General features: G+C 42.2%; 1 protein-coding gene across 1 annotated transcript; it reads left to right on the plus strand.

Annotated features, from left to right (window-relative positions):
• Nucleotides 1-9540: 9540 nt before the first annotated feature.
• Nucleotides 9541-16772, plus strand: amotl2b (angiomotin like 2b). Its single transcript, XM_056392188.1, has 11 exons — nt 9541-9732; nt 10307-11114; nt 11640-11808; nt 13253-13397; nt 13518-13607; nt 14291-14586; nt 14744-14919; nt 15021-15122; nt 15245-15441; nt 15629-15760; nt 16342-16772. The coding sequence occupies exons 2-11, from the start codon at nt 10393-10395 to the stop codon at nt 16425-16427; spliced, it is 2115 nt and encodes a 704-aa protein (XP_056248163.1). The 5' UTR covers nt 9541-9732; nt 10307-10392; the 3' UTR covers nt 16428-16772.
• The last annotated feature ends 3551 nt before the right edge of the window (nt 16773-20323 follow it).

Raw genomic sequence — 20323 nt, forward strand, 5'->3', positions numbered from 1 at the left:
CAAGAGTGATAATATATTTTTGTCGAATGATTACGCAGATCAAGGAAAGACATTATAAACAAGAAGATAATATAAAGATATGCAATGATGGTCAGTCAGTATCAAAAACATGTTGCAGATTCTGCCTGTTTTTTTTTTAAGAACATGAAATACACAGTGCGGACACAGCTGATCCACTGACAGCTTTATCTATCTGGGTCAATGCACAATGTGACTTTTCATTAACTTTAAAGTGATTCAAATGATTTTTTTTTCCATTTCGTTTGATTGGCCATTTTAATTTATCTCAGAATAGATATTTTTCCCCTGGCTTCTCTCCCCCTCGCCTTAAAAATAGACAGTCTGTGTAAAATAAGACAATGACCTTCTTTTACTCAACACAATAGAGTCTTTGTGTGTCAGCAGACATGTCCAGGCCTTGAGTTGCAACCATTAACATATCTTACAGCTGAATCATCATCACTTACTGGTAGTAACCCCAAAGCTGGAAGTCATCTGTAAGATAATGGATTTTTCCAGTTGACACTTTTACAAATTGCTTGATTTGCACAATAGGCTTCCAGCAAGCCGAGCAGAAAAACAACCTGCCGCAGAGGGAGATAACAAATTTTCAAAAGAATCGTGGTATGTGTCGAAGGTGTCACTTAAGGACGATAACTACTTCCTAATCTCCTACATAGAAGTTGTGGCAACATAAATTTTAAATAAATTACCAGTATTTAAAAGTACTTTAATTAAGAAAGGTGGTTGAGGTATTTAAAGTACCAGTTCATCTAAATTACAAAAACATTTTTCTGTTTAGACCTAGTGGTAACAAGCTATGCAGTTAATTTTGGTTTCATTAGTATAACTACTTTCTACAAAAGTAATAAAATCTCCTTTAACTTTCTTAATTTCTGAAAAGATGCATTGCTTTTGAGATTTTTTGACATTAAAAACGGAAATTCCATTCACCTCGTTCGCATTTGAGTGGCAGCAGTTTCAGAGGCTGAAAACCTTTGCACCTTTATAGTTTTGGTGAACTAACACTTTAAAAATACCCTGAAATGATATATAATGAATGATATAATGTTAATGTTAACTTATATAGCACCTGTGATTCCAAAGTGCTTTATGAAGGGCAACAAAAAACAATTAAAGACTGAAAAGATTTCAAATCAGGCAAAAAGAATAATAAGAGTGAACAGGAATTATTTAAAAAATGTAATATAAATGTAATTTAGTAAATAATCAAAAGAAAAAATCTCTCATTAATCATTTTTACCAAGTATAAGGAGTCTATACAGTGAGTGTACAGAGTCTGATGGCTTAATGAGTAATGTTACCCAACAACGTCTCTGGGGTATTGCACAATGGCACTAACTAAACATTACATTATTGCACAATAAAGAAAAAAGTTTGACAGTTTAAGTTGTGCAAATGGCCGAGTACTTATGAAGTAAATAGACATAATATGGAATAGATCAGTGTTTATAGTGTTTATGTTTCTCATGCAGATTGAATGTAAACACCCTCATTAGAAAAATTGTTAAGCTTTTGACACGTGATACACTGTTAACCCAGATAAGACAATTGATTGCCTAAGTCATCAATAATGGAAAAACTAATTTGTTTGCGTTAAACTGACTTGAATCCTGATAGACCGGAAGCACAGCTTAAGTTCAGTACACATGAAGCCTCAAAATGGGTCTTCTTCAATACATTTCAACACACAATATATTTTAAGTAATGTTTACATAAACTGTTTAAACAGAAACAAATTCCAGACAAACAGTGCACACTGAGAATGTGCCCTGCCACCATCCTAATCACATTTCCCGCTTCATTTAGAGTTGAGGGCTCAAATCGACTTCCAACCAATTTCCATCCTCTCATCCCATCCTGATACCCTCCAGCCTTATACGTCCATCACCTACCTGCTCACCGTCTCTTCTCACCCCTCACTGAACCCTCACACACACCCCCACCACGCCCCCCACTCACCATCCCAGCCCACATTCCCCTCATTGCTTCTGGACCATGGAAAGCCCCTGGTACATTTTCAAAGGTGTTGAGCTAGTATACAGACACAGGGCCCTCTCTCTCTCTATCTCTCTCTTTCCATGGTGCCGTCGGCCAAAGCCAGCCATCAGATCACATGCTATGTGCAGCCTCAGCAGCAGAGGAGCACAGCTATTTGCTGGGGGCACACATGCTGAGGCCCGAATGAATGACTGGCATTCTGGTGACCTCCCAGGATGGCAGCGGACCGCTGGGGTGGAAGGCTGTTTTAGGACAGGGTGTCATGGATTGTTGCTGTGTCACTCGTCTGGGGTAGGCATGTTGTCTCCGGGGCAGAAGACTGCAAAATGTTTTCACACCTCTAAAGGTCAGCTTGGGTTGGTTTCTATAAAGGGCCTCAGAGATTTACCTCAGAGTAACAAAGTTCAGTTTGGTTCAGTTTTACACTGAAAATGGTGATGGCTGAGACTTGAAGTGGATTTGTGGTGTGATTCAAGACCATTTTTTCTATTCTGAGGAACTGATAGGTGCAGGCCGTTAGCTAAGGCCGACTAGGAAAATGAAATATTAGTCACTCTACATAATGATCAAGCGTCTGGCTGTTTGTAGCCTGCGGCAGGCAGTTTATGTTGAACAACTTTATGACCTGTTTGCCCTCTTGACCTTTCAAGATTCTTTTCAAATACCAGCACTACAGTTAACTTAAGAGAAGCTGCACATGTAGTTTTCAGTTAATTCGAGGAAAAAAGGCAGGAGAAGTAAGGTGATGGGAAGAAAATGGAAAAGGGAACATCATTACTGTGACACTCAGCTATTTGCCCTCAGCGCTGTATGAGTAATACATCTGAGAGCAGAGGCCAAATATTCAGAGTGTTTTGAGACAAAAAGAAACAGCATAGTTGCCATGGCGATATCAACATGTTAAACTCATGTGTTAAAGGTGCAACATGTAAGCGATTTATTACCCAACAGCACAAACATTCCCATTAAATCTAGGGCTGTTGCTCAATACTTCAAGTATTAGTTCACCAGGTTGGGTGGATTCCTGGTTTACCAATCTGCGCTCTTTGTTTGGATCATTGCCCGTCAAAATGTAACATTTACAACTACTCTGCTAAAGAAAGTGTCACCAGTGTCACAGAGCATTTTTTAAGTCTGAAAAACTCAGGTTTTCATGCGTTGTGTATCTAACACACAGGCATCTCTGTTGTATGTTTGATTGCTATTAACAAAGTTACAGACTGCAGTGTGTTGTACTGGTTAATGTTAAGGTCGTTCACTAGCTGCCAACAGAAAGCTCTCAGTTATATTTTGGGCTTCCTTTCCCTTTTGAATGCTGGTTACACTGAATTCAGCGCAGCAAAGGACAGTACACAAGAAGACTTCTCAGATATCATGACTGAAGGGAAAAATGTGGCTTTTCCAGTTTGGCAGGGTTGGGTGCATGTAGTCTCTTTGAAAACACACCTGAACATCACAGTTGGGGTCATTTGAAGCGATTCAAAAATTTGCATTTAAATCATGATATTAATTTTATTACACCATTTACTGCTATTGTGAGTGGTTCACAGTAATACATTATAATGTTACAAAATCAAGTTAAAGGAATAGTTTGATATTTGGAAAATGCGCTTATTCTTGAAGATTGATATCTCTGTCATGTTTGTACACCAAGTAAGAAGCTAGTGCCAGGAGCTAGTTAGCTTAGCATATTGACTGGAAACAGGGGGATACAGGTAGCCTAGTGCTAATGCTGGCAGTTTCATCCTGTCTCCAGTGTTCATGCTAAGCTAGCTAACTGGCTGTAGCTTCATATTTACTGTACAAAAGTGAGAGTCGTGTCAGTTTTCTTATCTAACTCTCAGTAAAGAAAGTGAATCAGCATATTTCCAAAAATTTGGAACGACTTGTTTAAGGTTTTAGCTAGCATCTTGGTCAACACGATGGGATATGTTACTTTCATCTACTACTTACTGAAGACAACACAACAAAACCTATCCCAGATATGACTGCGCTACACATCTGTTTTGTCATCTTTGCACACTTAACAGATTCATCTCTTGTGACTCACGTCTGAAGTCTGTTTGCTATGAACGTCTGGAAATTCCCTTCAATGCAGCTCGGCTTGCTGCAACATGCAGAGATTTTCCGTCTCTTCACTTTAAACAAACAAGTAACCAATAGCCAATTTATTTTCTTTGCTTTTACTCTTAAGAGGTTTCAAAAAGGAATTAGGTTAGATCATGCTTGCCTGCTTGCCTAAACATAATTTCATCTGAAAACCAACCCTGGCATCGAATGCCGAACTGTTGCGAAATTCGAATACATGGGAAGCCTGTCATCAGCATTTCCCTGAGAACAGGATACCACTAGAGAGCAACGCACCTTGTCCTCATCTATTGTGTATTGTGTGAATAAGGAAGCCATCCATGGATGTGAGAGCCAAGGAGAGGAATCCATCTCACTCCTTCCAACACTATCAGTTACATTCCTCACCAATCCTGCCATATCACATGACCTTGTCTGCTATTCTCTCTCTTTCTTTCCCACACAGTCCAACACTGTAACATGCTTCCTGTCCCATCCGGTCCCTTTAACTCTGTCTCACGATGGATATGATCATTGAAGACTCAGAGTATCCGAATCCAGAGTAATCTACAGATTTTAACATGCAGGGACAAAAAGAAACTGATAGAGATATGCAAAGAGACAGAATGATAGACAGAGTCAGACGTCTTGTTTCGTCTTCAGTTCTACAACATGGCAAATCTCTTTTCAAATAATCACTTATCTAAACTATGACAAATGAAACAGCCTTCAGACCATATAGTGTGTTCTCATCTGAGCCATAACAACTCCAGCCCAGCGTAAAATACATGAAAAATAGATCTCGATTTGAATTTTACATGTCTGTTGAGTAGTTGTCTCCACTGTTTGGAGGATGGATTTCTTTCTGTATCTTGATGTGGTTAAACAAATTTTGCTCTTGAATGACAAAAGGTACAAAAGTAAGTTCTTTTCATCATATACATACCAATTAAAGTGATGTATAGATAGATAGATAGATAATTATAGATATGGATCATACCTTTACACATGAAGCCTAAACTGCAGCAGTAAAGGGAGAATTACAGCTCTTTCTCCAAGTTGAACTTTTTTATTCTGTGGCAGGTGAGTCTAAATCGGTGGTTTTCAGCCTTTTTCAGCTCTTGACCCCTTAAATTGAAGCAATGTCTATTAGTCTGAAGTTATATTTGTGAGTGAACTGTGAACTCTGAGCAATTTTCTCAGAGATTTTAAGAATCTAAAGGTTGAAATTTACCTGGCATGAACTTAGTGTAGCAGAAGTATATGTTCTTTTCATTGTTGTCATTTCACTGAGCCTGTGCAGGCAGCAGGTTTGTGTGCCATCGATTCAGGTTCACATTTGTAACAGTACATCTGCACAGACACAAGAGATATTTGCTGAATTTTGTACGTAGTTAACAATACATCTGCACACTGAGCACAACAACCTGTTGTCCAACTACATTATCCGGACATGGAGCCTGACAGTGTCTGTTGCCTGGCTGATTGGCATATCAGCTGCAGCAGGGCTTGTGGGTTATAACTATCAGAGAGGGTAAACCAACCAGCCTTTCAGTAACGCTTTTACAGGTTTGCAGTGCAAACATGCTGTGATGTTGCAGACCTGTGACTGAGACCCTTTCCAGGCAACTGGCTGTTGCTGCCTTTCAGTTATCGCTTGTTGGTCTTATCAAGTGCTTTGCGAGATTAGTGCACATAAATGGGTCGACAAAATGGTGACTAAGAAAATGTTCAGTATTGTAAGTTTAGATAAAGAACACATCCATTTAGCTGTGTCAAAAAATTACCATCAAAAATTAATGTTTTACATTGTAGTAGTATGTTGTATGTTAGAATATGCAAAGCAGGATGTTTTTCACTGGGTTGCACATCAGTTCACCACTTCTGTGAGGTGACTGCATGGTTAGTGGAGTTGTGAGAGCCATTTTGAAAATGTCTAAACCTGTGATTCAGTCATTTTCACAGTACAGAGACGAAACCTAGGAGCTTTTGGAAATACAGTCAAATTGGATTTTAATTGTCAGATATTAAACTGAACGAAACGACGACAGTTAATGAAGTCACTTGATTTTGGTTAGACCAGCGATAAATAAATGAATCCTTCTCCTATTATTTGTTGTAAATTCACATATCATCAGAGAATGCAACCAGGGGGATATGTTTTAAACTGTATGCATGTTTTGTACACTGAATCTCATAACAGCTAACAGTATTATCAATAATCCAATAATTAATGTTAGTCTTATAGTTTTATGACACATAATGTCACTGATCATCCAGGTGTTAAATGAGAGCTTGTCATGTTGTTGACATGACTCTCAGGAATCACTATGTATGGCCCATTGTTTCATAATCTACTATTTTTAAACTTGTGCAATGAAGTTGCATAATGTGGATTGATCAAAGTGCCAGTGTTTCCAATAACAAAAATGGCAGTTTGTTCCTTTAAGGGCTCCCCCTCTGTTACCACACACACACACACACACACACAGACGTTGTCTTCCTTCCTCCCTCCCTTCGACAAAGACATTTTTATACTGGCTTTAACACACAGCGCAGATGAGTAAATTTAGAGTCAGACTGTTTCCAATTGTGTAACTGGTAGTTTGAGTACTCTCACTGTTGCCTCATTTGTGCCCGTGTTTCCACCAAAACCTCAAAAGAAATATGATTTTACTGTGTATAGCAACAACACAATTGTGTTTTATTTTACAGGGTGTCCTGAAATATTCCTCAGTGCCGCTCTTCTTTACACAAACAAGGAATAACTTACAAAATTCGGGGTTTCAGCACCTACAGACAGACACTGATGAATTTTTTTGGCACACTATTTTAGATGTTCATCTCCTGTAATGACTCTTTGAAAGCATCCGTAATTTTCAAAGGGTCAGCCTTGCATTCCTCTGGAAGTTCACAGGAAGTGTAATACAATGGACGACAAAATGGCCAGAGGCGTTGTCCACCAACAGAGACACACACACACACACACCACACACACACACACACACACACACACACACACACGCTGACACACATACACAGAGGGAGTAGAGGAAGTAGTGAGGTGGTGTTAAATGACATGACCAGACTTTTAAAAAGGTGGGGACTGTGCTGCTTCACAGTGTGGATCTGAAGGGGAAATGCAAACATGTTCCACTTTGCTGACCAGTCGCCTCCGTGTGAGTGCCGCCCACAGAGACGCAGTGTCTGCATGATTTTTTTTTTTAAAAGAGCCGGTTTAAGAATACGCAGCATCTGAAACATGAAGGGAATGTGTGTGTGTGTGCGTTTAATTAAGGAGGGTGAAAGAGCCCGAGAGATGATTGTGGACACATACCATCAATACCATCTCATTGGGCCTATAGATTTTTGGCCCTAATGAGATAACCAGCCTGAGGCCAGTGGCTTCATACTGTATACCAATCAATTACTGTGGCCTGTCATTCATGCTTTGATTGCATCCATTTTTTTTTGCTGGTACTGTTGGAGTTTCGTGTTTCTTTTTTCTACTTTTTGGCTTTCTTTCTTTCTTTCTTTCTTTCTTTCTTTCTTTCTTTCTTTCTTTCTTTCTTTCTTTCTTTCTTTCTTTCTTTCTTTCTTTCTTTCTTGCCCAGGGATATGATTAGTCTGTTATGGCTAAAATCTCTGCTATTTAAAGGGCCCACAGTAAAATTCTGAGTCCCCGTCTAAAGTCCTCAGTATAGCAGCAGTTAGGTCCAAGCTGGTCATAAATAGCTCTATCTTGTCTTTTCGCTTGGACAGAAATAAAGCCAGTCATAAAGATTTGCTAAACTCTCCCTCAAGGCGGGACGTTTATCTCTTCAAGGAAACAAAAACAGATGCTGTGTTGTGGTCTGATCTATCATTTGAATGCAGAAAGAAACTGCATTGTGTGTAGCTAATTAAGTGACCTAATTTGTGACTGGAAAGAGGGGTAATTACCCCTCTGACTGACTGGCTTTCCATCCATCCATCTTGTGATTCTGTGTGTAACCTCTTCTCAGCGGGTGGACAAGCCCTGCGTGTTTGAGATGTGAACCTGTAAATCAGCAGGAGGGAGCGCCCATGTGTGGCATTCTCCAGGCGCTGTTCTGCACCATGTAGTGTGATGTTGGGTACAAAGAGCCACTGTGTTTGCAGCAATGGGGCATGCACTGACCTCAGATTCCAGGGGGACAGCTGCCACACACACCACAGGGACACACACGCACACACAATTAAGGCATGCACAGCCTTAACACACTTGCACAGACAGTTTTTACTTACCCAGGGGAGTGTGAAGATCAGAGTTGCAGAGCTCTGTCTATCACACATGAGAAGCACATGCGGCATATCGCATGTATTTAGAAAGATATGAAATGAATTCGGTGGTATATATAAAATACATTTTCAGCGTACCTGTGTATTAATATTGTGTACGTAATATCGTGAGAGATTGTACTTTTTACTTCACCACATTCATGTAAGAGTTCTGCTTACTTTTTAGATTAAGAGTTTACATGCAAAACATATGATCAGTTTATCAAACATGATTGGCACCAAACCTTACAAAGCAATTAGAGATACAACATTTAAGTACCTCTTATGTAAATATATCAATAAAAAAACATGCACACGTGAAATTTGTCTACAAGCAAGCATTCAAATTCAAACCTGCTTTATAGTGTGATTATTTAATGAAAATCAACAAATAGGATCCTAATATCCTAATGGAAACAACTTTCTCTCATTTCCCACATACTTCTGTCCAGTGGTGCAAAGTAGAAGTACATCTACTCAAGAACCGAACTCAAGCACTGTTTTGAGTTTGCTGTGCCTTTAAGAGATCACCTGCGTTTGATGCTACTTCATACTTAAACTCCACTGTAGGCACATTTTAGAGGGACGTTTTCAGATGAACAATTTACATGAAAAACACGTGATCAGTTTATAAAATATGACGCATTGTAAAAGATTAATAGATGTATCAATAATAATGATTCAGTATTATAATAATTTAACTTTGACAAGAGATATTTTGCATATCGAGTAGTTTTACTTTACGTCCACGTGATTACTGATATAGTTCTTACTTAAGTAAATGGAATTCAATATTTATATTGAATATTATATTGGTACTGCTACTTTAACTACAGTTAATGATCTGACTGTTTCTTCAAGAACTGATTGAGTTAATCAGAGAAACAGAAATACTTCGAGCACCAACGCTGCTACTGAAAACCTCTGTAAAGTCTCACAGGAGGGAGAATGCATTTACTCCCAAAGACATTCACCCACTACTTTGTAAAACAAATGCCCCTTTCCTATACTTCCTAACTCCTCATTGGTAATGATAAAGCGCGCTGCAGCCTCCCTCCCTCCCCCCTCCCGTGTGGTTTTTACGCTTTTGATCCCCGAGGGACCTCGCGTTTTACATTCCTGGCATTCCGACCTCAGTCCCTCCTCGGTTACTTATTATCGCCGCCTGCTCTCTCCACAATCATTTCACAGCAAGAGAGGACCGCGACACACCGTCCTGGGGGAGGAGGATGAGACACGTTTGACTCGGAAAAAAAAAAAAAACTCATGGAAATAGTGGAATTACTCTGAATTTTTTACTTCGAGATCGTGAACAACGTTTTGTTATGATGAGAGCGTGAGCTGGTAAGAGGAGCGTCTTTTTTCCCCCCTTCGTTTTGCCACAATAGAAAACCGAGCACAAAACACGAATGAAGAAGCTACATCCCAGACTTCTGGTTCAAATGTTTGAGAGTGTAGTGAGTTGTGAGGGAATTAAAAGTTATTCTCAGCGACAGTTGTGTTGTTAGACCGTAGATGAAGTTATTTTACAATGCGGTTTTGTGCGCTTTTGCTCCCCCATGAGATTGGAATTTTTTGGCGCATGTATTTTCTGCCTGCTGTGGAAAATGTCTCCACATCTCTGTGTTGTCGCTGTTGGTAAAATAGGCTCAGTGTTTCACTATTTCATATCATTCTTGAACAAAACATTTATCTTACATGTTTCATTTAAAGAATTTTACATAAAAGGAAATTTGTTTACATGATTTAAGTCTATGTTGCCAGTGTTACTTATAGTGCCAAGGCCTGCATGGCTCAAACACAGCCTTTCTTCTATGTGACTAATGTTAATGTGTTCAATGTATTTATCTGTTGTATATGTTTTTCACGACCACCTCAGACTGATTGTACTTTATTCTCTCCTCCTGTTGTGTCCCAGGTTCACAGCTGATTTACTTAAATACTTTCATACTGAGAAAGAGCTCAACTGGTCTTTAGAGAGAATAGCAACGTACACAAAGCAGCATGTCGTCCACTGAAGAGCCGTCTGGCACGGTCCTGCACCGGCTCATCCAGGAGCAGCTCCGCTATGGAAACCCCACAGACACTCGTACCTTATTAGCCATCCAGCAGCAGGCCCTGCGCGGAGGCAGTGGAAGCAACAGTGGACCCAGCAGTGGAGGCGACATGGGCAGGAGCCCACGATCCTCTTTGGAGAGTCTTACCCAGGAGGACCCTCAGTTCCCTCAGCTCTCTGCGAGGCAGGAGCCTCAGGGCCAGGAGCACCAAGGAGACTACCACCACTCAGAGAGTGGCTACCAGCTCTACCAGCTGCACGGGGAAGAGCTGCCAACCTATGAGCAGGCCAAGGCTCAGTCTCAGTATCTGGCCTCTCACTGGGCCTCTACAGGCCCCATCAGGCAGCTCCATGAGGAGAAGCTCCTGCACGAGGGGGCCTTCCACGAGGAGGCAGACTTGATGGAGCTGAAGTGCAGTCATGTGCGGTCACTCAGTGAGCATCGCATGCAGATATCTCTGGAGAGGAATGATGCGGCTGCCAAAGCAGAGGCCATCAAGAGCACCTCTCACAGCTACCCAGAGCTACCTTACTACACCCCACAAGCCCTCCAGAACACAGGGCCGAGCCTGGGAAAACGCAGCCCTCCTCCAGAGTACTCAGCCCCCATTCAGGGCCAAGGATTTATCCCTCACCAGGTCCAGGAGCCAGTGCAGGCGCAGCAGCACAGGTACAAACAGGAGTCTAGCAGACATGACCATATCTGTGATTGTGTGTGCATGTTTTTAAAACTACTTTTACATTACATCATACTCTGTGGTGTAGAGCGCGCCTTATAATCGTCTTCCAGGACTCATCATTGTGTTTCACATGCGTAAACACATACCTATCAGTGTGAGTCACACCATAGCCTGTGTACCAATTCACAATTCCTTCTTGAAATACTTACAGGAGAACAAGTTGAGCCCTGTAGGTGTTTGTAATGCTTGGCATACTGCAACAGGATAGTTTCACATACTTGTGTTGCCTTGGATGCTTTTACAAAAGCATGTTCCTCATATAGACTTTTACATTCTCTGCAGCTGCCGGAGTCAGCTCGTCTGCTCGGTGATAGACAGGAATAGAGTGATATTTCAGATGCCTTACTTCATCTCGCTGCTCCACATGTTGTTATTCAGCTAGAGTGACCTCAAATTCAGACACACAATTGAGATATGAGTTCATTTTAACCTAATAATCATTTTCTCTCATGTAGGTATGTCCAGTCTGCCCAGCCAGCCGACATCCCCTGCTACAACACTTTCACCAGCCTGCCACCTGCTGGCTTGGAGGAGCCCAACCAGGTGGAGCTCCTGCTGATGGAGAATGAAAGGCTGAGGCAAGAGCTGGAGGCACAGAGGGAGAAGACTGGCCGTATTCACAAGGTAAATCCATGAGAGAAAAATCTTATTTTACTGCAGGTAACACATCAATCAGGAAGAATACTTGGCAAATACTCAGGTTCCCTTCAAATGACAGAAAAATACAGTATTCAAATACAGGAACAAAAGTTACTGATAGCAACCTAAAATCATCTGAATTCAGATGGGAATACTCCAAAGTTATTTACTCGCTGAATGGCCAGACAACATCCTCCATGTCCGCCACCTGTCTATGAAACACAACCCCAGTCGACAGTTGTCTCCCTGACATCCAACTCCAGGCACACTCCCTCATCTGGACTGGACAGATGAGATCAGCAGCTGCTACCTTCATACCAGCGAGGCACAAACAGAGGTCACAGCCTGCTACTGTGTTTACACACTCCTTTCATTGTGTGGCTGACCTAGTGGAGGCCAGGCAGAGCGTGTGTGTGCGTGTGCCCTTTAGTTCCAGGGAGGCCATAGATTTTCAGGGTAATCTAGGGCTTGTCAGACAGCGGTCGATCGGGTTGTGAGCCACGCACAGCTGATGGGGGGGGGGGCTCCATGGCAGGTGGTGGGCTGCTGTGTAAAAAAAGTGAAAGGTCCCTTTTGTTTTTCCACCCAACAACACCCTTATTCTTTCCCTGCTCCTTTTTTTTTTTTTTTTTGCCTTTTCCTGATTGACTCTTGCTCCAAACAGGCACTAAAATAAGATATTTTTCTTGTTCAACATGGTGGAAACAGCTTCAGACACATCTTACACCTCTGCCAATCTTTGTAAAATCCACTCCACTCTCCGCTGGCATTATGTCACATGGCCCTTGCCTTGTCTCAGCTTTAAAGAATGATAATTGCCGGGGTTGGAAAGTTTTCTCCGTCAGGCCGCAGCCCTGAGTAAACATGCCTGTGTGACTGCTGTAATGGTGGGTGTCTCTTTGCCGTTTCCACAACCCAGGCACAGGCATGCACACCTTCCCTCCGCTGGCATCCTTCCCAGACTTCTGTGTGTGTGTGTGTGTGTGTGAGTGTGAGTGTGAGAGAGTCTTTGTGTGCATTTTAACCTTGAGGTGTGTGGTGTACGTGCGCGCTGTTGTGCGCTCACACACCTGGAACTAGAGCTATCAGCCCTCAGGAATGCAGATATAAATCAGTCTCACAGGGAGTGGTGCGGGTTTGAATTCCTTCTCAGAATTATACCACACACACGCGCGTGCGCAGGCACACACACACACACACACACACACTGAGTGTACTGTATACACACAGTCGCAAAGGTACCCATATGTATATGTATATGTATATCTATGCACTGTAACAACATGAATCAACATTCCAGCTCCTCCCTGGCATGTGAAGTAGGTTAACCAAAAACCTCTTCTCTACCCTCTCTGTTTCTGTGCTCCTTTCTTCCCTCTCCTTCATCCCCCCTCCATCTCCTCCTCTCTCTCCTTTCCCCTCCTTGCAGTTGGAGCAGGAGATCCAGCGTATTTCGGAGGCCTATGAGACGCTGATGCAGGGCAGCAGTAAGAGAGAAAACCTGGAGCAGACTCTGAGGAGGAGGCTGGTGGCTGAGATCAGGAGGCTGCAGGACTTCAACAGAGACCTTAGAGGTACTGCCAAGAGAACAACATTATACCACATACTGTAGAAACAAGACTGCCATATTACCAGCTCCCAACATGCATATGGTGTTGAATCGAATGTAATTTTAAAACTGTGTTGCGTTACAGAAAACTTGGAAAATGCCAGAACGCACGTTGCGAAAGAAGTAGAAGCAGCCGATCACAACCAGCACATCATGGCGAAACTCCTTGAGCAGAGTAAGTATGTCACTTGGTATGACTGGATTCCCCCTCCGCCGCTCTGTTACATCCTCCTTTGTAATCAACATGCTTGATTGGACTGGATTGTAGCATAGCATGGGGCCCTTTTTTGTAGCTTAGGGTGTCCTGCACGCAGGAATTTCACTTGCATAACCTCAGCTTATTTGGTAAGAGGGCTTAATAATAGGGAATTCAATACCACTCACCTCTTTGGAAAGTGGAAGTGCTAGAAATGAGGTCCCCCCCCCACCCCCCCACCCCCATCCGCCCCCACCTGTTGTTAGTGTGATTTATGTTGTCTGTTTAAGGAACTGGACTCAAGCAGTGTGGTGGTGTTTGTATGGCCTTGATGAGGAATGCTCTGTGCTATGTGGGTCAAAGGGATAGGGCGGCTTTCTCCCCTTTCCTCCTCCTTCCTCCTCTCAGCATTCCAGGAGTGCTTCGCTAAATGAAGAACACTGGCCACCATGTAGCAACTCTGGTGCTTATTACTGGGGTTAAGCTCAGGAGGGAGAAATTGTGGATTCATAGATATTTTTAGAACGGACCACAGCATCTCATCGCAGTTGTGTCTTGTCGTTTTTTTTTTTTTTTTAAACCAAACTACTTAAATTCATGTCCACGTGATGCATCAAACATGCTCATAACCCGGCATCCTCTACTTTTTTGTTTTTCTTCAGATGAGGAGCAGAACTTTGAGCGGGAGCGTGTAGAGCGAGAACTGGAGCGGTTGCGAGCCACAGCGGAGGAGCAGAGCCTCAGGGCGAAGCGACTTGAGGAGGCCCTGGAGGCAGCTCGAGGACGCGGTCGCCAGCTGGAGGAGGAGTTGAGGAGGAAGAGGGCTTATGTGGACAAGGTGGAGAGGCTTCAGAGTGCGCTGGCTCAGCTACAGTCCACCTGTGAGAAGAGGGAGAGCCTGGAGATGAAACTGAGGACGCGACTAGAGCAGGAGCTGAGGAGTCTGAGGGCGCAGCAGGTAAATTTGCAAAGTCAGAAAATGCAAAAAACCAGTTAGTATTTTGTCATACGATGTCTATTGTAATTCATGGGTTTCAGATTTCTGGACCTCATTATTTCATGGCGCTTCTTATCACCTAACCTTTTGACTGTTTCACCATCCCTTTCCACCTCAGAGGCAGTCCCAGCCGCCAGGAGTGACCATGAGCTCCCTCCAAGAGCGTCTGCATGAGCGGGAGGAGCGAATCCTGGCCCTTGAGGCCGACATGGTGCGCTGGGAGCAGAAGTACCTGGAGGAGAGCACCATGAGGCAGTTCGCCATGGAGGTGGCTGCCACCGCCGCTGCCCAGAGGTAAAGATGGGGCTTGGTTATTTGCTTGGACATTTGCATGCACACATGTTTATTCAGCACATATGAATTTAAGCTAAACTCCAATATCTTAACTTTTTCAGAGACACCACCATCATTAACCACTCGCCCTGCCACTCTTCTAACAACAGCTTCAACGAGGAGCTGCCAGTTGCTGACTACAGGAATCAAGAGATGGAAAACAGGTGCATACCTATGATTGAACTCTCTACAATCTACAAATCATGAGAGAATTTTTTTTTTTTTTTTGGCATCAGTAGGTTATCTGCTTTCTGACTTGTGTTCTTATGTCTCTGTTTTGCATCAGGATCCGTGCTCTTTACGCTCAGATCTTAGAAAAAGATGCTGTGATCAAGATCCTCAACCAGCGGCTGCACCAGGACCAGGGGCGGAGGGACGAGCAAAGTCCCCGGACAAACCTCCTGAACGCAGCGGGGGCACCTCTCCGGCCCGCCTCCTCCACTCCCTCCATCAGCACCATCAAGAGCAACACAAAGAGCAGAGGTGTGGAGAAGAATGCTCCCTTATTTAAATTATTAATGTGAGGCGGTACTTAGGGAAAGCAGCCCGCTGTATGTCCTACATCCTCTAGTTTAAAGAGCTATAAAAAGTAGATTCTCTCTCAATAAACTATTTTACAACCAATAAGAGTTGAAACTGACATTTTTTTGTCTGTGATGTTTTCTTTTAGGTAAGAGTCTTTCAGATGATCAGACTTTGCCCAACCGTCAGTTCTCCGCTCAGTCCGAACCTGGGACGCTAGAGCGGCAGGTGGAGGGAACCAAAGCCAAAGAGGCTGCCAGCACAACTAAGCTCCACAGTGGTGAGTGAGCTATCAAATATGCATGAGTGTGTCTGTTTACGAGGGCCAATAATCCAATAATGCTCTCAGTATAAAACTTGAACGATAAACGATTTGCACACATGCAGTGCAGAGCATTGGATAAACAAGCCTGCACAGGCTCAGACTACACTACACAGAACACACACACACACACACACACACACACACACACACACACACACACACACACACACACACACACACACACACACACACACGTGCACTCACTGCATGTAAGTAGAGTTTTCTGTCTGCAAGAGAGGAGTTTTGGACCTGGACTTTATGGATGTGCACATTGATTAACTATGCTGCTACTTAACCAGCCAATCAGATACCATCTGTCCAGGTCATGGTTCATAATGTGGGCCTTGCGGAATGTGCATGGTTAGGAAATAATGTGGATCTGTTGACTGAGCACATTTACCAGAGGGGTCTGTTTGACTGTGGAAAATCTCTGTTAACCTTTACTCACAGATAGCTGAGCTGTATGACATTTTTCCACTGTTTTAGCCCTAAAACATTCATATAATTATTTATTCTCTCTCTCTTCTTTTCCCCAGACAAGGCAGCTCCTAAGAAGCTGCTATTAAACCCTTTCAGAGGCCTGGAAGAGTTGGAGTCGGAGGCCGTGGAAATCTTCATTTAAAGAACTGAGAAGTGGATTTTAAATGAGGAAAAAAAAAAAAAACAATTCTGAGAATCTGTGAAGAGTGCAAGTATTTGAATAGCGAATGGAAGAAAATATTGGATGCAAGAATGTTGTGGAAAGAGGCCAAAGCACAGGAAAAAAAGGACTTTTCACATTTTAGAGACAGAGCTGTGCTCCGACTCACTTACTCTCACTAAGCTGGGCAGCTGCAGGCAGTCGGCCCGGCTGGGTGAGAAAAGATGAATCCTCTGAGGTACTTGGACAGTATTGTGGATTGTAATAGGGCAACATGTTCTCAGAGAGTGTATGCCAAAATATTTATATAAATATATATATAATTGCTGCTCCCCCTCTCATTTATCCCTCCCCTTTATCTCTTTCCCCAATCCAGTGAATTAAGAAGCTACATACCATCTGGTTTCCACATTCCCCAAATATTAACTTAAGCCTCATGTCCTTCTAGATAAATATTCAATAAAAGGTTATCTATGTGACCCGCATTCCCCTCCTCTCCAGAAAATGTTAATTTGAATAACCTCATTCCCATAACATGGATGTTATCTGTTTGGAAGACTTCCCTTTGCTCAATAATTTAAGATGATAACACATGAAACACTGCTGATTTAAATGCTCTTGCTGTCCATATTCATTAAGCCCGAGTAGCTGGTTCTACAAAGGCTTAGAGTTGTGTGAACAGTCAGATGCATAATATATAAAAGACAAATTTGGTATGTTTTTTGCCAAACTGACACAGACCTGGTGTTGTTTGTAATTTTGGGAGGGTTGCATCATGGTGTTGATTTCATCATCTGTTTTTTTTTATTTTTATTTTTTTTATTTTAATGAGTTTTTCCTTCTCAGAGTATGTTTGCATGTGTGATTACAGTATGTGTGTGTGTGTGTTTCCTGATGTGGTGATTCTGCTGGTTTGGTCACCATTGTGGGATAAAAGTTGAAAACTACACCGTGTTGGGTTTTTTTTGTTTACTGTGAGCTTTGAACTAACAAAACAGTTTAATTATTATTATTATAATTATTATTATTGTTATTATATATTTTATACAGATGTTTGTATTCTTATTTTAGATAGTGCTTTGAGCAGGACGCCAAAGAGTTTATGTTTGTATGTTTGTTGTAAGTTATGTGCCGACAATCACGGTCATGTCAAAGCTGTACCCAAGCAACCAAGTGTTGACTTTAAACAGACATTTCTGTGAACTTCAAACAGTATGAAGGTTTTTACAGTTGAATTCATGCAACATTTCATAAAGCAATAAAATATTCTAATATACATTAACTGGCTCCCTGACTGTTGAATTGTTTAGTTTACACAGGATTTTACTTGTGAATATAAGCAGAAATAAGCTTGTGAGTGTTAGAAAAATTGTACTTTTTCTGGTAAATATTGTGAATCTTCTCTTCCCACTTCTGTTGTCGCTCAATCTCTTCATTCCTGTCCTCTCGCTCCGCCACAGAGAAGAGTGCTCTTCATTAATGAATACCAGAGCTGCATTCTTTTGGGTTCAACTTTCTCGGGTGGCCTGCTCTCTTGTTCTCCTCTTGCCATGAAGAGCATGCTTGACATAGATCACATTCTCATCGGGACACGTAACCCAATACATGACAAAGACAGGTTTCTCCCAGATTAGCCGCTAATGCCATTTGAAATTCCTGTGTTCTGCCATACACCTTTGTTAACGGGCCGCTTTTATTGCCACCAATTTGACTCCCGCCCAAGAGGTGTTTATGAACCATTTCAGGACATGCTATTGGATAGGAAGATGAGAGAATGGAGAGCTCACTTGTGTGGTATCTGTTTCAGGACAGAGCTCCCTGTCTCCTTCCCACACGCACGCACGCACGCACGCACGCACGCACGCACACACACACACATACACACACACACACTTATGCATGAACACACACTGTCACAAATATCGACTTGTACCAGTTTTGGGGCGGGCGTGCAACACTGACAAAGAGACTTCACAATGCAGCGGAACAATGAGGTTAATGACAATGACAAGAACAATGAATGTTATGGTGTCATCAGTGGCCACTCACATGGTTCACCAGTCATCCTACCACTGGAACACGTGTGTGAGATATAGAAGTGGCAGAGGTAGAGAGGCTTTCACACACGTTGTTAGGTAAAGGGGTGTGGGGTGTGGGGGGGTTGAGTTTGTGTGAGTTTAGTTTGTTGAAATTAAAATCTGTAAGTGACCAACAATGAGCAGGACTTGATTTTTTTCACAAATGTTGTTAAAGACAAATCGAAAAAGAGCTTATTTTTCATATGCAAGTGTTCTGAAGGCTCCGTGGTTTAATGTATTTTCTTTTTTTTTTTTTAAGGCTATCCGTTAACTCATAGTTTCAACAAACTATTAAAGATCAGTTTTCTGTGCCAGTTCTGAAACATTTGTCATCACTCTTCTAGAAAAACCGAGCAGGCAAAGTCAGACTGTATCCTGCTGTAGTTTGATTTGATAATTGGATGGGGACTGTGTTTAAACACCTCAGCATGCCTGGACTTGGGCAGAGAGGATATGAGCTGGTGAGATAGTACGGATGCTTTTTGACAGAGAGGCTTGTATGGGAAAACACAGAGCAGGATCCGGTGGCATGCGATGCCATCAATCTTATTTATGAACTTAAAGCTCTTATCTGGTGAGCTGACTGACAACATTGTGAAGACTCGCCAACATTCCTCTGTGAATGTGAAAGGCAGCTGACAAGTTTTGACTGCATCTCTCTCTCTCTCTCTCTCTCTCTCCTCTCTCTCTCTCTCTCTCTTTTCCCAGAATTTATATGATGAAGGAGGAGAGAATGTAAGCAGGAGTCAGAGGTCGAATTCCTTTGTGCTCAAACATCCAAGAAAACAACATTTTCTACACTTTCTGGATCAGTTTTCCCTCCTTTCTCCGGCTCAGTCACATGGGAACTTCATACTGAACTGCAGTCACCATGAAAGGAATGGGTCTGTTGTTGTGTAAACACACAGTTCTCACAGTGTGTGTTTGTGTGCACTGCTGGGGTTCTTTTGGCCTCATCCTGATGTTTATAGTTTAACAGCACATTCCTAATAGGTTTTAGTCATTGATGTTTCAGCACGTTCAGCAAATATACATGATGGTGAGTGATGATATCAAAGTAGTAAAGTGGCGGTTTCTGGCATGTAGATCTGTCCCCACTTCACATTGGTATGGTAATTAATATGGTCTTATTCTATTTATGAGGCCAAATAAACTCAATAAGGAAATAAATCTGATAATAAATAGTAGCAATTGTACACATATCCCAAGCACGTATACACATATAAAAACAAACAGAAGGATACAAATGAATTCTGTGGCAGTGTGATGAGAGATTGATTGACAGGCCTCCTCGGGGGAGATACATGCAGCACAGATTAATGGACATATGGAATAACTTGTCATATACTAGGCAAACAAAACACCCAGCACAAACGTAAATCCACAAAGTCCTATCATTTCTTCCTCTTGTCATAAAAACCTTGCATGTTTTGGGGTGACACAGAAGTTTAACTTCTATAACGTGTCACCACTGTGTAACCTGCTGCAGAGACGGCAGTTGTGAGCAGCATTCCTTTTTATTCAGGGGCCATATGTTTAAAACCACATGGATGACCATGACCCCCCTGACAGAAGAACTTGGGCAGGTTCTCCAAGATGCTTTGAACAACCTATCTGAAAAGTACCCTGAAAAACTGTACACTAAACTTTTGAAGTTCAATGGGGACACCTGCTGGAAACTTCCTAGACGTGCACAGCGCTACACATGAACACTTGGCCATTAGTTGAATCTTAAATGGGACTAAAGTGTTTTCATTTAAATTTTCTGGTCAGCAGCTGCCACAGATTTCACATTATGAG

Source organism: Seriola aureovittata, chromosome 12 (genome assembly GCF_021018895.1).
Source record: "Seriola aureovittata isolate HTS-2021-v1 ecotype China chromosome 12, ASM2101889v1, whole genome shotgun sequence".
Lineage (NCBI taxonomy): Eukaryota > Metazoa > Chordata > Actinopteri > Carangiformes > Carangidae > Seriola > Seriola aureovittata.